This window comes from Artibeus jamaicensis, unplaced genomic scaffold (genome assembly GCF_021234435.1).
Source record: "Artibeus jamaicensis isolate MK-2021 breed Jamaican fruit bat unplaced genomic scaffold, CSHL_Jam_final scaffold_614, whole genome shotgun sequence".
NCBI classification, from domain to species: Eukaryota; Metazoa; Chordata; class Mammalia; order Chiroptera; family Phyllostomidae; genus Artibeus; species Artibeus jamaicensis.
This window is the reverse complement of record NW_026522050.1, coordinates 7,100,468-7,118,002: the sequence shown is the minus strand read 5'-3', so window position 1 is coordinate 7,118,002 and position 17,535 is coordinate 7,100,468. Positions and strand designations below refer to the sequence as shown.

Here is a 17,535-nt window from a genome sequence, read left to right as displayed (position 1 = left end):
TCCAAAGACATATAAAAAGATTCTCAATATCGTTAGCTATCAGAGAGATGCAAATTAAAACCACAATGATAGCACTTCACACCAGTCACAATGGCCATCACAAACAAAGCAAGAAACAACAAATGTTGGAGAGGTTGCCGAGAAAAAGGAATCCTAGTTCACTGTTGGTGGGATTGCAGACTGCTGCAACCACTGTGGAAAACAGTATGTCATTTCCTTAGAAAATAAAAAAAGAAACTGCCTTTTGACCCAGCAATTCCATTGCTGGGGTTATACCCTAAGAATGCTGAAACAGCAATCCAAAATGACCTATGCACCCCAATGTTCAGAGCATCAAAATTTACAATAGCCAAGTGCTGGAAGCAACCTACATGCCCATCAGTAAATGAATAGATCAAAAAGCTATGGTACATTTACATGATGGAATACTAAGCAGCAGAAAGAAAGAAGGAGCTCTTACCCTTTGCAACAGCATGGATGGAACTAGAGAGCATTATGCTAAGTGAAATAAGCCAGGTGGTAAAAGACAAATACCATATACTCTCACCTTTAAAGGGAACCTAATCAGCAAAATGAACAAGCAAGCAAACTATAATCAAAAATACTGAAATTGAGAACAGGCTAACATTGACAGAGGGGAGGGGGAGTAGATTATAGGGGAAAAGCGTGAGGAGTTTGCAGGAACTATTATAAAAGTCATATGGACAATAACAAGTGGGGTGGAAACAAGGGAAGGATGTAGGGAAAGATGGGTTTGTGGGGAGGAGTGGAGGAAAAAGGCAGAAAACTCTACTTGAACAACAATAATAATATGTTAAAAATAATAAATAAAAATAAATAAAATAGAGGACCATTCTGGGAAAAGTGATTCAGAGAAACAAACAAAAAATTAAGTAAACTCCTAGAAGAAAACTAAGAAAAAAGCTAGACTTTGGACATGACAATGATTTTGTGGATGTGATACCAGGACACAATCAACACAATAAACATTGTCAATAAAAGCAAAGCTACTCAAATGAGAATAAATACAACTAAAAATCTGCACACGAAGAAGAAAACAATAGAGTGAAAAGGAAAACTACAGAATGGGAGGAAGTATTTGAAAACCACTAGAATAGACATTTCTCAAACAAAAAATGAAGTGAAAATGACCACAGAGCAATATGAGTAAAATATAAGATCTGACACAGTAAATTACACAGAAAGAAATCACAGGTACTAAATTTATAGATTCTGGGCTTCCAGAATATTTTATGAATTTGACCCCAAAAGCAAGGGTAATAAATGCACAAAAATCTGAATGGAGTTATATCAGACTATATGGCTTCTGCATAGCAAATAAAACCTCCAAAAAAATCAAAAGGCAGCAAGCTACTTGGGAGAAGATACTTGCCAACAACATTTCAGAATTGGACTAATATCCCAAATATATAAAGAACTCAAACAACTCAATACATAACAAACAATTCAATTAAAACATGGGCAGAGGACTTGAACAGACACTTCCCCAAGAAGACATACAAATGGCCAACAGAAATATGAAAAGATGTCCAATTTCACTGGCTGTTAGGGAAATGGATATCAAAACTACAATGAGATACCACCTCACACCTGTTAGAATGGCTATTATCATAATTAAGACAAAAACAACAAGTGTTGGAGATGTTGTGGAGAAAAAGAAACCCTCATTCACTGCTGTTGGGAATGTCAACTGCTACAGTCACTATGCAGAACATTATGGAGGTTCCTCCACAAAGTAAGAAGAGAGTTACCACATGACTCAGCAACCCTTCTTCTGTGTATCTACATCCAATATTTGAAAACATTACTGGCAAAAATATATGTACCCCTATGTTCATTGCAGCAATATTAATGGTGGCCAAGACCTGGAGACAAACTAAGTGTCCTTCAAGAGATGAGTGGATAAAGAAGATGTGGTACTTATATACAGTGCAATACTACTCAGCCACAGGAATACATGAGGTACTGCCATTTGCGACAATGTGGATGGACCTTGAATATATCATGCTAAGGAAAACAAATTGATCATAAAAGCTAAGAACCAAACAGTTTTACTCAAATGTGGGATATAAAACTGAAATTCATACACACAAAAACAGTATTGTGATTACCAGAGAGATGGAAGTTAGGGGAGTAATAAAGGGACAAAGGGGACCAAATCTATGGTGACAGAAGGTGATTTGACTTTGGACAGTGAGCACACAATGCAATATTCAGATCTTGTTTCATAGAAATGTACATTTTCGAGTGTACCAAAGGTACACTTGAAACCAAGTGTACCTTTGGTACATTTAGTTTTATTAACCGATGTCTCCCTAATACGTTCAGTAAGAAATAAAACAAGGAGAAATACATTAAGTGCAGATGCAAGCAAAAAAAAAAACCCCTTAATGTCACTAATTATAAGGAAAATGCAAATCTAAAACATGATTGTAGTCAGAAGCCAGAGGACTCTGATTATTTAATAAATATCAATGCATAGTATATTATTCCATAACCATTTTCCTTTTAATTACCAAATAAATCATCAGGTTGCTATCTTGAACCAGAAAATAATTGGAGCATGTTCCCCTTGGGGACATTCTTGTGGTTTTTATCAACAGTTGAGTAAGGGAATATAAATGATATAAATTACTGTATTCAAAGTATATCTAAACCCACATTTGCTGATATACAGGTAAGAAGATAAAAATTTAGGTCACTTGAAAAATATTTAATGAGGTGTGGCCTAAAAATGTGAAGGCCAAATGTTATAAAATCTTCAGTACTAAACTCTTCATTTGCTGCCTATTGCAACTATTGAATTTGTGTTTGTAGAGTTCAGTAAGTTTTACAAATTGAGTATATGCTTTCATTTTTATGATGGAAAATGACAGATCAGATTAAAGCAAAAACAGTAAAGAAAACATTAGACCTATTCAATTACCTGGAGGCTTGCATTTGCTCTAATGAAGAAACAATCTATTATCCTTTATGTTTTCCTAGCATTGTGATATAAAATCCATTTTAAGTTAATGCTATTTCCTAATGTTTCTCTAGTCTTAATGTTTAAATTTTATCTAGATATATATCAAGAATCATGTTTTATTTCACTGACAGTGACGATAGGAGAGGGCAGCTACAGAATGAGGCCACGACACTATAGGAGATAGTGTAACACTGGGAAGTGTGCACACACTCTGAGGGAGGTGCAGGATTGATTGCTGGCTCTGGTACAACTTAGCTGTGAGAGGTGCTAGAAAGGTGGAATAACCCCATGTGCACCAAGGTCCATTTCTGCTGCATGTGCTCAGTGCATGGCTGTTATTATTTTACTCCTCCTTTGCCCACTTAGTGTTTCAGTATTGAGGGAAAGGTATTTGGAATTTTCTGCCTTCTTTTAAAACTTTATTTTTAGATTGTTCCACATATCTGTACCTCTGTTTCTATATTGTTAGTTTATTTTGTTCATTTGATTTCACGTATAAGTGAGATCATATGGTATTTGTCTTTCACTGAGTGGATTATTTTATTTAGAATAAAAATCTCCAGGTCTGTCTGTTTATTATTTAGTCTAATCATCTCCAAAGCTGTCTCAAAAGGTAGGAATTCCTTTTTATGGCTGCAGAGTATTCCATTGTGTAAAAGCAGCACAGCATTTTTATCTTCTCATCTGCTGATGGGTACTTGGGCTATTTCCAGATGTTGGCTATTGGAAATAACACTGATATGAACGTGATATGCTGGATGCATATATTCTGTTGAATTGGCATTTTGGTACTTGTAGGTTATATTTCCAGAAGTGGGATCCCTGGGTGAAAAGGCAGACTGACATCTGTCAGAGAGGATGGGGGAGGGGATGAAAGGAGGTGAAGGGATTATCCAGAGAACACATATGCACAGCCCATAGACACAAACAGCAGTGTGGTGATGGCCTGAAGGAAAGGGGCAAGGGCGGATGGAGGTGTCAGGAGAAAAATGGGAAAAATTGTAATGATGTAAATAATAAAAAAATAAAGTACAAAACTGTATTTTTCAAGTGGTTTTGCTTTAATTTTAAAAGCCGATGCTAAAGCTGATGCCATATTACTAATCCTCTATAAATCACTTGTAACTCTAAGTGCTTTCAATATATTTTAATATTGACTTAGCTATACTTAGTATAAATTGTATTTTGATATCTAGGAAAATTTAGCTGAGGTTTTACCATTGTAGTCTTTCACTATTGTACTTACACAGGTAAAATTAAGGGCACAGTAGTGTAGCAAATGGAATGGTGGTGAGCTGTGTGTGAGTAGAGGGGAAAAATCACAATCAAAATATAATTGACTGGATTGAATCCTGAAAGAATGATATTTTAGTGCGTATTATTAATCACAAAATAAATATCTGGCTCAAAGACAAAGAATAAAATATCTGGCTCAAAGCTCTGGTCACATATTTTTAGATGATTAGTTATAAAATTAGTTTTAAGACCTAACATTTGCTAATGTTTTAGAAATAAATACATCTGATGACAATAATTCAGTTGTTTTGGCTCCTTAAATTTGTAACCAAAAACTGACACATTTACAAAAAATTACTTTATTTATGGCTTTACAGACTTAATAGTCTGTCTGGCTATACGCCATTACATCTGCTTGGTCACTCAAATATATTACTGCTTTAAAGAGAAGTCAGCTTTGAAGAGAAAGCCTAATCAGACCCCTCACATTTAATCATGAATCTGGGGACACACATTTTCAGATCTAAAGCCCATATCATTTGTCTTCAACGGGTGTATCTTAGTTTTTTTTTTTAATAATTTTTATAAATTTTTTCCATTGCCCTTATCCAGGGATCCTTTATACATTTTCCTTGACTTAATCCTTCCCCTTCTTTCCCCCATTAGTTCCCTCCCCACACAACCCTGGTCACTGTCAGTGTGTTATTTCCATGTCTCTAGTTATTTTTTCTTCATTTGTTTGTTGTTGTTGTTGTTGTTGTTGTTATTGTTGATTAGGTTCCATTTATAGGCGAGATCATATGGTATTTGTCTTCCACCAACTGGCTTATTTCATTTAGCATAATGCCCTCCAGTTCCATCTATGTTGTTGCAAAGGGTAGGAACTCCTTCTTTCTTTCTGCTGCATAGTATTCCATTGTATAAATGTATGTTTTTTTATCTACTCATTTATGGATGGGCACTTATGCAGTTTCCAGCACACAGGTTTATCTTTGAATTGATGTCAAGATGTGTATTCAGGCTGATCCTTTTCTTGTGACTCTTGGTCACACCTTAAAAATTAGATTTCATCATATTCATCAAAGTGTTATTATTTGGTTTAATTTGGTTTAATTAAATTGTGGACATCATCCTTAAACATTCTTTGTTCTTTTGGATAGAACCAAGAAGACCTAGTAGAGTTGGACCATGTTTAAAGATTAGCTCATAAAATATTACAATCCAGGATGCAGCTACTCTGTAGAACCAAACTAATTCAACAATTGCCTATTTAATATATTTGTCAAAATTTGAGTTTATTTACATATTTTTGTCTTTCAATTTCTACTCCAATATTGTAGAATAAGTAAATATTAATGTTCTCTTTCCAAGGAGACTACTTTATAGAAAATCATTTTACACTATTACTGAAATGTTCAGAATGTTGATGTTCTATTTTAATGTTCTGCACACTGATATGATACATCATATGTGTCAATATAAAAAGAAAGTGACTTTTTAACCAATTACTTGGTGTTCAATGTGCTTTAATAAGAAAACAGCTGATAGAATATAGTTGTAAACTAATCAGTTGACCTGGTGGTTTGGGAAATGACATGGATTCACATAGTGACTGGATACCCATCTTTTCCATTTAATTTTGCAATGAGTTTCATGAACAGTTGACCCACTGTCTTGTCACTGTCTTATCTGCAGCAAGGAAATTTCCTGTTGCCAAAAAATAAATATGAAGACATATCTCCTGTTCCCTCACATCACAATATTGAGTCATAGTTATGCTTATTTTTTTGTAGTAAATGAATTATAATTGTACCAACTTCTTTATGTTTGATTCATGAGGAAGATTTCAACATGAAGAATGTCACTGAAGTTACCATGTTTGTACTGAAGGGCTTCACAGACAATCTTGAACTGCAAATTATGTTATTCTTCCTGTTTCTGGTGATTTACCTGTTCACTCTGATGGGAAATTTGGGGCTAGTTGTATTGGTCATTGGGGATTCCAGGCTCCACAACCCCATGTACTACTTTTTGAGTGTGTTATCATCAGTGGATGCCTGCTATTCTTCAGTAATTACTCCAAATATGTTAGTAGATTTTCTGTCAAAGGATAAAGTCATTTCACTCCTTGGATGTGCATCACAGATGTTTCTTGCAGTTACTTTTGGGACCACAGAATGCTTCCTCTTGGCTGCAATGGCATGTGATCGCTATGTGGCAATCTACAACCCTCTCCTGTATTCAGTTAGCATGTCACCCAGAGTCTATGTGACACTCATCATTGCTTCCTACATAGGTGGTATTTTGCATGCTCGTGTGCACACGATAGCCACATTCAACCTATCCTTCTGTGCCTCCAATGAAATCAGACATGTCTTTTGTGACGTCCCTGCTCTCCTTGCTATTTCCTGTTCTGACACTCACATAAACCAGCTTCTTCTCTTCTACTTTGTGGGCTCCATTGAGATCATCACTATCCTGATTGTCCTGATTTCTTATAGCTTCATTTTGTTGGCCATTCTGAGGACACGTTCTGTTGAGGGGAGGAGAAAAGTCTTCTCTACATGTGGCTCTCACTTAACAGGAGTGTCAGTACTTCTTGGAACCAGTTTCTTCATATATGTGAGACCGAGCTCCAGCTATGGCTTGAACCATGACATGATAGTGTCGATATTTTACAGCATTGGAATTTCCATGCTGAATCCCATCATCTACAGTTTGAGGAACAAAGATGTACATAAGGCAATGAAAAAAGTGTTTGGGAAAAAATATGTTTGTCAGAAAAGTATCTTTTCATAGTTGAATACAAATTGAAAGAATTGACAGTGATTACCTGTGTTCAATATTGAAAAGATATTTTGAAAATGTTTTGCTTTAGTTTACTAATGTATTTCTGTTTTCCTGGATATTTTATAATAAACATTATAGTCAACCTTCTGCCTATTCTGTTTTTAGTTTGTAAAAAGTTATTATCTATTTTCTTCTTAATATGTTCTTGCTGATATATGTATTTACACATATATGTATGTGGGATTTGATTCTGATTGATATAATACAAATGCAAAACAAACATGTATGTATGTAATCATTTCTTTAGAAAGTTGTAAATTGTTTATTTCTCTCCATATAACATAGAGGCTCTAATATTTGCAGTTTAAATAGTATTATGATTTACCCAACTAGCTTGATCACATACCACCTAACAAGTAACAATGCCACAGCTTACATTAGCCCAAGCCACCTTCCGTGAAACCATTGGTATCTGACTGCATTTCAAAGCACTCTGCTCCATCCTTATGTCCATGCATTCGTAGCCACCTAATCACAGTCTGTGTTTTGGGGACCACAGAACATGTGTTCAAATTCTTAGTGTCATTGCCATGCTGTTTGTGAAGGTGCATTTCTCCCCATTTTGTTCTTTCATCCAGACCATAGATATTAAACCCATCTTTCATATCACACAGAAGACAAAGTCTAGAGATTAACATTCATCTAGATCATAGTTTAATTAAAAATGACCCAAAAAAATCACACATCAGAGGATGGTGCAGCTTGCTGACAGATTGGGTCTCTTCCCAGATCTAAGCCCCAGCCCATCTGCCTTGGTTTTCTTACAGGCCTGGTTCCGACTCAACCTCGAGCTCTTTTTTTATTGACCTCTTCACCTCTGTCATGTCCTTGCACGTGCCTCCACTGGTCCAGGCTCAAGAAACAGTGTACAAAGTGAGTCTTTTCTATGCTCATGTTTAGCCCATCTTCCAGCACACCTCATTTTCATTGCATAAGTATGTCTACATCAAAGAAAAAAATTAAGTTGTAGTGTTCTCCCTTCCTTCCTGCCTTTATACAAATTTTCTATTTATTTTTAATTGATATCTTATTAAAACATTCTCTTCCTAAAGGGGGGGTCTTTTAAAAAATAAACAATATAATCTTCTTAGAAGTAAAGCCTAACCTAGGAATATTTCCCCAAAGTGGAATAATTATGTTTAAATAACACCTCAACAATCATGCACAAAAGTATGTTCTCATCCACTGTTTTTTCTTTAAAAGTCTCACCCCACCATGCATCCCTCCTTAAGATGTTAAAACTAAACCGTAGTCACTGATACTCATTATCCTCACATATCCAAATCATGCAGGTGATAATGAAGACTGACTCTTTGTGTGTGTGTGTGTGTGTGTGTGTGTGTGTGTGTGTGTGTGTGAGAGAGAGAGAGAGAGAGAGAGAGATTTAGCACTGAAGGGACCCTTAACACAGCTAAAATCACAAAGACGGATAAATTTTTGCTTTGCAATTTTAAAAGACTGAATAAAAAATAATCACAAGTACAGCAAAAGAATTAGCCATAGAGAAGAGAAAACAGATACAAGTACTCTTCTGTTGAATTAAAAAATAAATTAAAATTTTACAGAACTATGGGTAAAGAATGCTTATGGACATTTCACAAAAGGAGCAACCTGTAGGCCAATGAATATATTTAACATTAATGGTTATTTGGAAAATATGAATGTAAACTGATGTAAAACACTTCCACACTCATAACATTGGCAAAAATTAAAAAGTGGAGGACTATCAAGTGAACAATAAAAATATGTGAACTTTATTATCGTTCATTACAGAGAAGATTTAGAAGCCACTAAAAATTCCCATCCCCCTGGCTGCTGTAGCTCAGTGGACTGAGTGTGGGCCTATGAACCAATGGATCTCAATTTGATTCCCAGGCAGGGCACATGCCTGGGTTGCAGGCCAGTTCCCAGCAGGGGATGCACAAGAGGCAATGATGCATTGATATTTTTTTCCTTCCCTTCCCCTCTAAAAATAAATAAATAAAATCTTTTTAAAAATTCCCATCTACTCTAAATGCATGAACTACATCCATAACAATCAAGATAATTAAATCTGATAATAGGATGACTGAGAAATATATATAACAAGCACAGAATGATGTAAACATTTTCAATACACTTATATAAATTCTAAAATCCAATTAAATGCATTTAGAACCATATCACTAACAATTATATGTGTATAATTATATATACACATATTCATATATGCATATTTATAATGTACATACATTATATAATGTACATATGTGTATATTGTATATATCATTGTATCCAAGAGTAGGAGTACTTACATAATGTAAATGTATTTACATAAGAGTAAATACATTCTATTTTTTTTAATTATGCATAAAGCTTAGGACATTAGAGTAAGTGAAATAAGCTAATCATAGAAATACAAATACTGCCTGAAACCTTTTAGATAAAGCATTTAAAACAATCAAACACACAAAAGTGGAGAGTAGGATGGTAGTTGCCAGGGAGTGAAGGGAGGGAAATGGCTGTTGCTATTTAATAGGCATAAAGTCATAGTTATGAAAGAGCTATTTCCCGATTATATCCTGGAGATATGTATGCAACAGTGTGCCTGTAGTTCACTGTATTTGATATTTAAAAATTTGTTAAGAGGGCAGATGTCATGTTTAAGTGTTCATACCACAATAAAACTACATAAAAGTATTTGGAAACAGAAAGTTTGAAATTCTTAATAGCTGTTGCCTCTAGATGGATAGGGGGGAATGGGAGTAGAGAGGTTGTTTCCATGGAAATGTAGCTAATATGTAGCTGTGTATCACCTTAAAATAACAAATTTTATAAAACTATTGCTTAATGTGGGTGATAAAAACATGATATTTAGAAGGTTATTTTTTTGTGTATGTGTGTATAGACATGTGTCTGTTTCTTAAACATATTTTGAAAGGTGAATCTTGTGATTCAATGATAGCACTATCTTAGAGTTTTGTCTGCTTGCCCAAGGAAAATTTACCAAGTATCCTAATCTAGACTTAGGAAATGGAAAATAAATAATAAGACTTAAATGAGACATCAAGTTGTAATATGAAGCATCGATAACAAAAACCATGAAAGAAATAGTTTTAGAAATCTTTACAATGTTATAGGAATGCTAAATAGATGGGAAGTTGGAAGAGCTGATGAGGAATGAAAGTCGTGTTAACTGAGAACAGTACAGACTGTGTCTGTGGTCACAGGAAAGGCAATACCCAATGGACATTAGGGAGGAAGCCACCACACAACCTCCATGGGGCTATCAGAGCCTGAAAAGAACCCCGGTTTAAATTTATCATGATGGTAACTTGAAATCGGTAAAAATCTTCATAATTTCCTTTTTATTGTTCACAATTTGTCTATTCCTTTATTAATTCTAAAGCTTAGAATGTGCCATAATGTTATTAAATATACCAGAGTGAAGAAAGAACAATTGTGTCCTGCCCTAAAGAACAGACTATTCTACAGAATTACATGCATCTTGTCACTGCTTCCTTACCAAAGTTACAATTATATAAAAGGTAGTTTATGGCTCAAAAAAAAACCCCTCAGTTTTATTTTACAGTTCTAAGATGGCTATTGTATTTATTCATTCATTTATTCATCATTTCATTAGTCAGTTTTTTGAAATATCTTTTGGACATATACTTTTTTCTTGGTATTATTTTACCAGCTGTTGACACAGCTGCTAAATTTCTTCAAAAGGAAATTATTTAGACATGCCTTTTTCACATATAAACCTTATGGACTACAAAATTTTACACAAAAAGAAAATAAAAATATTTTAATATTTGATTACCATATTAAATACTAAATTTTTATTTTAATTTTTAAAAATATTTAAAATATTTAAACAATATATTATGATATTTAATTAAAATATTTATATATGCTTGAGGAATGATGTCTAGACTATATTAAAAACATTTTCCTTTTGAGTAACTTAGTCAAATACTAAAAATAGGACCAGGTTTCTGATGGGGCCCTTATTGATTTCAATAAAACATTATATTCAGTCTCCTTATAAACATTTACATTTTAAATTTATGTCTTATACCATGTGGTATTTATGGCAAATACACCAGGGCTTGTTTTTGCCTCGAGAATAAAGGTTTTGCATTCAGTCTACACCCCAAACTTTACATTATATTTGAGCTTTGGGGTGAGAAACCTGTGTTCTCTGACTGTTGGATTTTTGTTTCCATCCCCAAGGGCCAGCAACACCTCCCAAAGACAGGGGTGCAATTCAAAACAGAGAGTGGAATCATTACATGTGATTATTATTTAATATAATTATCTAAGTCCCTAGGCTATCTCCACATTTTTTATTCTTTGGGTGAGAGTTTTGCATAGCGACCTGATTAATTAGCATTTTATTCATCTTTCTTTCCAAGGGGAATAAGAAATTTATCTGGGAATTCTGGTTCTCATGTTTGGGGATTGGGACCATATACAAACATACTTCAGTGTGACTTATAAATCCTGTTAGCATGCTTCCTGCAACAACCTTTAAAGGGAGTCTCAGCAGATCTCTGTAAATTGGTAGGTTAAACTCAATACTTTTCTTATTACTAATTATGGATGTGTAGAGCAAGCATCTTGGAAATTTATTCATTCAAATCAGACACAGAACTGAAATGATACCTGCTCTGTTCTCTTGTCTCATCTCTGCCCACTGATTGCCAAGCGGAAGTGACAGTAATAGACTTGCAAAATAGTGTCCAGCATCCCTACTGATAAATTAGACTGCATGAGCATTTTTACAGGATGATGAATAGTCATTATAGACAGTATATTTCACCTTAATATAATAAGGGATTTTTTTTACCATAGAACTTGCAGAATTGATGGCTGTGTTACAGGGCACTCTACAATAAATACAAGTGTCTCTGTAATATGTCCTCAAGGAAGACTAACCCAATTACTTAACATTAATAAAAACTAGTTTGTCTCCCTTTCCTGCTTTTTGCATTGCCCAAGGTGATAAACCTCAGGATGGAAAGAGTCATTCGCTGATGTTCACAGTCTCTGTATTGCTGGTGAACACAGAGAGCCCAAATTACAGTGCACAATTTTAAAATCATATCAGAAGCTGTTTAAAAATTAATTTGCACTATCATTTATTATTACAATTATAAGATAATATGATTAAAATTAGGTATATTTTAAATATTTTATTTGCCAAGAATGTATTGTCTTGGTAGACCTATAAGATGTTCATATTACAAACAAATTAGAAAAAAAAACATTTGTAATGAAGTAAAATTTGTGTTTTCAGGAATACTGCTATATCAAACAAAGTTCTGAAGAAATAAGAGAAAACTGAGGCTGCTCCAGAGAAACTTGACTTCAATGACAAATACTTACCCAAATAAGGAACAACACTGTATAGCTTTGCCTTCGGTTATATTGCAGTAGAAGAGGAAATACATAACAGGTAGGATAAACACATATATTCTCCATTTCAAAAGTTAATTGCACAAATTCATAATAGATCATCAAACATTGCTATTTCGATGCTCTTTTTTGTTTTTGTTAAATTAAGGGTGAGTATACTGAATATATTATCTCAGAGTAAAATATGCACTGAGTTCCTTGATTTGTAGCAAATTAAGGATTATTTTTTAAAGATTTTATTGACTTCTTTTTAGAGAGGCAAAGGGAGGAAGAAAGAGAGGGAGAGAAACATCAATGTACAATCAGTTGGTTACCTCTTACACACCCCTAACTGGGGATCTGGCCTGCAAACCAGACCTATGTCCTCACTGGGAACCAAACTGGTGATCTTTCACTTCACAGACCTGCATCCAGTTCACCAAGCCACACCAGCCAGAGCACAGATGAAATATTTTGATGAGGGAGTGTTGCCAAGGTGTTTTCCACCAAAACCTACCTATGCAATTCTTCTTGAATGCAGTAATAGGAGTCGAGATATAGGACTGCTGGTGCAACAACATCAGCTTAACACATTAGACAGGTAGCTGATGGATGGGAGTAAGCATTTTTAAGACAAATAAACACCAGAGTTTTAAGAGAATGAGGTTGTGGGAGAGCACAGCCTGATTTGTTTGTTCAATGCATAGCTGGATATCTTGTGCCCCAGTTTCTTGAATATGCAAATTTATAATTCACTTGCTATTTCTATGTCAATTATAAAAGCCCTCAGTAAGGTAGAATGAGTTCCCAAGGCTGAAATAAGAAACCACGCTTGAAAAATCATTCAAAGCATGTCAATAACATTAACTACTGGTAACAGTCAATTTGCGTTTATTGTCACCAGGAGCTGTGCTACCTAACCTATGTATGTGCATTATCTCATGTGATTCACAGAGTTCAAGAATAGAAACACTTGGAAAAAATCACACAGCTAACAGTTACAGACCCAACAGACAACAAACCAACTCACCAACCAAACAAGCAAACAAAACATGTTAAAGGTAAACCATAAAACCCTTCCATTAACCAACATCTTATACAGACTCTGTTTAACTTCATCCCATTAAACCTCAGTAATATTTCTATTAGACATAGAAATAATTATATCTGTCTTTTAGGACTACCCTGCAGAGTAATGAGATCACTGCTTCAGAATGCCTAGCACAGCTCTGGGCACAGGGTAGGTGCACACTAAATAATGCCGGTGCTCTCCCGAATTCACTTCTCTACCCAACTAAAACATACTGGTCAGGCTTTAACAACTCAAAACTGTAAGTAGTAACCAAAAAAAATCAAAATATGCTTTAAACTATTTAAAGAAAAGAGGTAATCTGAAGAGGAAAGGAAGGGCTTCCAGGACCAAACAGTAGAGAGAAGTCTGAACAGCCAGAAGTCAGAGGGATAGGATGGGACTGGCTTACTTGGTGAAAGAAAGGAAGTGGGATTCAGTGAAGAGCACCGTTTCTGACTGATACTGACAAGAAGCAGTACTGAGGTGCGGTCTGTCTGTGGGCAGCTGAAGCAGAGCAGTGCGGTGGAAATTGATAAGGAAAAACCCAGGATACTAATGAGCTTTCATAGAAATATTGAAATTTCCAAGGATGATGATGACAAGATATGGGGTGGAGAGGAGGCCTGTGGCAGCTAAGGGAAAATAATTGCAAGTCACTCTGGCTCACCTGGTTCTTATAGGTAACTGTGTTTTATTTTTGGAAACATGAACATACACACACTCAGAGGCATGTGTGCACAAGCAAATATACATAGGGGTGTATATACATTCAAGAAATCACAAATATTAATATAATTAATATATGCATATGATGTTAATACATAACTAATGAAGTAGTGTGCATTCACCCAATACAAACTCTAGCCAGCAGTGAATAATAAATCGGTACCTTACTCAAACAGTTCTAAGATTCTGACATTGGTCTCTGGAGAGTTCGTGTTTTAGGATTTTATGAAAAGATAGAGAGGAAACAAAATCTGAACAAAAACGCTGGTAAACACAGAGATGGTAAATGACAGAATTGTATACTTGAAACATACATAATTTTATTAACCAATGTCATTCCAATTTAATAAAAATTTTATATAAGTACATAAAAGCCAATTGCAAACAATAAAGAATTAAACTGATTTTAAACGGGCCTTTTAACAATCTGACATCCAACAGAGAAAGCACTTTATTGTCCATTCATCTCTTTTCATTGTCCCCATTAACTGATGAAGGCAACAAAATCGATGGCACCAGGGAATATCTCACAGGTGACCGAGTTCATTCTCATGGGCATTTCAGACCGCCCGGAGCTCCAGATCCCACTCTTCTTTGTTTTCCTGGTCATCTATGGGCTGACCGTGGCAGGGAACCTGGGCATCATCACCCTCAGCAGCGTCGACTCTCGACTTCAGACCCCCATGTACTTTTTCCTCCGGAACTTGGCTGTGGTCAATCTTGGCAACTCTACTGTCATTGCCCCTAAAATGCTGGTTAACTTCTTGGTTTCCAAGAAAACCATCTCCTACTATGGGTGTGCAGTGCAGCTGGGTGCATTCGCATTTTTTATTGTGGCTGAGATTTTCACACTTGCTGCAATGGCCTATGACCGCTACGTGGCTGTGTGCAACCCCCTGCACTACATGGTGGTGGTGTCTTCACAGATTTGCCTTCTGCTGGTGTCCCTTACACACTTGTACAGCCTGACCTCAGCACTGACTGCCTCTTCCTGTGTGTTCTCTATGTCCTACTGCTCTTCCAACGTGATCAACCATTTTTACTGTGATAACATCCCTTTATTAGCATTGTCGTGTTCTGACACCTACGTTCCAGAAACTGCTGTGTTTACCTTTTCAGGAATCAATTTGATTTTCTCTATTATGATTGTTCTGATATCCTACTTTAACATCATCCTTGCCATCTTGAGGATCCGTTCCTCAGAGGGGCGACACAAAGCCTTTTCCACCTGTGCTTCTCACTTGATGGCTGTTGCTGTGTTCTACGGGACCCTTCTCTTCATGTATTTTCAGCCAAGGACCAACCTCTCATTAGATACTGATAAAATGGCCTCGGTCTTCTATACCCTCGTGATACCAATGCTGAATCCCCTCATTTACAGCCTAAGGAACAAGGATGTGAAGGACGCATTGAAGAGGTTCCTGCATAACCCATTTCAATCACTCAAACTAACATAACTGTAAAACTATCTTCATGAACTGCTTTCTTTGGCCTCTGACAATCCTGCTGTTCAGAGGCAACAAATAGTTTAAAATTCCATGAGTTTCAGTGGGAAAATTGTAATCCTTTTTATTCCAACCTCAAACACCCAATTTTCCCATTAGAAAAATGCATTAGTTGACCCAAGAAAACACAGTTATGTAAGTAGTAAACAGTAATATTAAAATAAGCACATTGTAAAAATTCAGTTAAACTTATTAAGAAGTTTTTATAATTTCTAAACAAGGTAGAGCAAGCCTGATAGCTGGTGGTGAAGGTGCACTCAGGTCACTTCTTGGAAAGTGGTCAAGTGAGACCATTTTTCCCGCCACAGATATCTTTTGTTCAGCTATTAAAATTTTAATTATTTTTGCAGCATTTTTCATTAATTTCTCAACCTTTTGCAACTATTTTTGTCTTGAGCTTAAAAGAAATTTGTATCACAGAAGAAATTTGTATCAAAATAAAAACTGAACAAAAATGCTTTAGTAGACATGAAAATAAGAAACAGGACATGTGGCTAAACAAATGAAAAAATATGTAAAAGGGGATTTTACCTTTTTATGCCTTTCATTTTATCCCTTCACTTGGGGCATATACACAAAAGCAAAGTGTTGCTATTTATCCAAAAGTGACATATACTCACTCTTTCCAAAATATACTCTTACACTAAACACTGTTGTGCTGACCTTTTTATGCAATGATAAGAATAAACACTTCTTACATCATTTCTATTACTGTCTTTTGGAATGAAATGTTATTAAACAAAAAAAGTCCTCAAAGTGACACCAGTTCTTAAGGGCACCTATCACCTCCACCACTGCCCCCAGTGTTGACACACATTTCCTGCCCTAAATCTGTACATGTGACACATTACTAACATTTACTAAAGAGAGTGGTATTGCATTGAATCTGTAAATTGCTTTGGGTAGTATGGACATTTTGATGATGTTAATTCTTCCAATCCATGAACACAATATATGTTTCCATTTGTTTGTGTCTTTCTTGATTTCTTTCTTCAGTGTTGCATAGTTTTCTGCATACATGTCTTTTACCTCCTTAGTTAGGTTTAGTCCCAGATATTTTATTTTTCTTTTTGCTATATCGAATGGGATTTTTCCTTGATTTCTGCTTCTGCTGATTCATTGTTGGTATACAAAAATATCTTTGATTTCTGGATATTGACTTTGTATCCTGCTGTTTTGCCAAATTCATTTATTAGGTTGAGCAGTTTTGGGGTAGAGTGTATAGGATTTTCCATGTACACTATCATGTCATCTGCAAACAATGACAGTTTTGTTTCCTCCTTTCTGATTTGGATGCCTTTTATTTCCTTTTCTTGTCTCATTGCTGTGGCTAAAACATCCAATACTATATTGAATAGAAAAGTGTTGAAAGTGGACACTCTTGTCTTGTTCCTGATCGTAGTGGAAAAGCTTTTAGTTTTTGCCCATTGAGTATGATGTTGGCTGTAGGTCTTTCGTACGTGGTCTTTATTATATTGAGGAATGCTCCCTCTATTCCCACTTTGCTGAGTGTTTTTATCATGAATGGGTGTTGTACCTTATCAAAAGCTTTTTCCACATCTATTGATATGATCATGTGATTTTTGTCTTTGCTTTTGTTTATGTTATGTATTACATTTACTGATTTGCAAATATTGAGCCATCCTTGCATCCCTGGGATGGATCCCACTTGGCTTAAAAAAATTATATTAAAAATTTTAAAAAAGAGAGTGGGCGCAACATGCAAGTTAAGATTACAGAATTTGGACTCGCTCACAACCTTTTCTAATTCAAAA

The 17,535-nt window shown here is 35.4% G+C and overlaps 2 protein-coding genes across 2 annotated transcripts; both read left to right on the top strand.

The window, feature by feature from the left end:
- Positions 1-6,073: 6,073 nt before the first annotated feature.
- On the top strand, positions 6,074-7,024 carry LOC119061336 (olfactory receptor 1086-like). The gene has a single exon (XM_037161836.2). It carries the CDS (start codon positions 6,077-6,079, stop codon positions 7,022-7,024), a length of 948 nt encoding a protein of 315 aa, XP_037017731.2. The 5' UTR covers positions 6,074-6,076.
- A 7,740-nt stretch (positions 7,025-14,764) lies between these two features.
- On the top strand, positions 14,765-15,712 carry LOC119040846 (olfactory receptor 8J2-like). Its single transcript, XM_037133958.2, has one exon. The coding sequence runs from the start codon at positions 14,765-14,767 to the stop codon at positions 15,710-15,712; it is 948 nt and encodes a 315-aa protein (XP_036989853.1).
- Positions 15,713-17,535: the final 1,823 nt, after the last annotated feature.

Excerpts from the sequence above, each read along its gene's own strand:
- LOC119040846 (XM_037133958.2), top strand. The coding sequence starts at position 14,765 with ATGGCACCAGGGAATATCTCACAGGTGACCGAGTTCATTCTCATGGGC.
- LOC119061336 (XM_037161836.2), top strand. The coding sequence starts at position 6,077 with ATGAAGAATGTCACTGAAGTTACCATGTTTGTACTGAAGGGCTTCACA.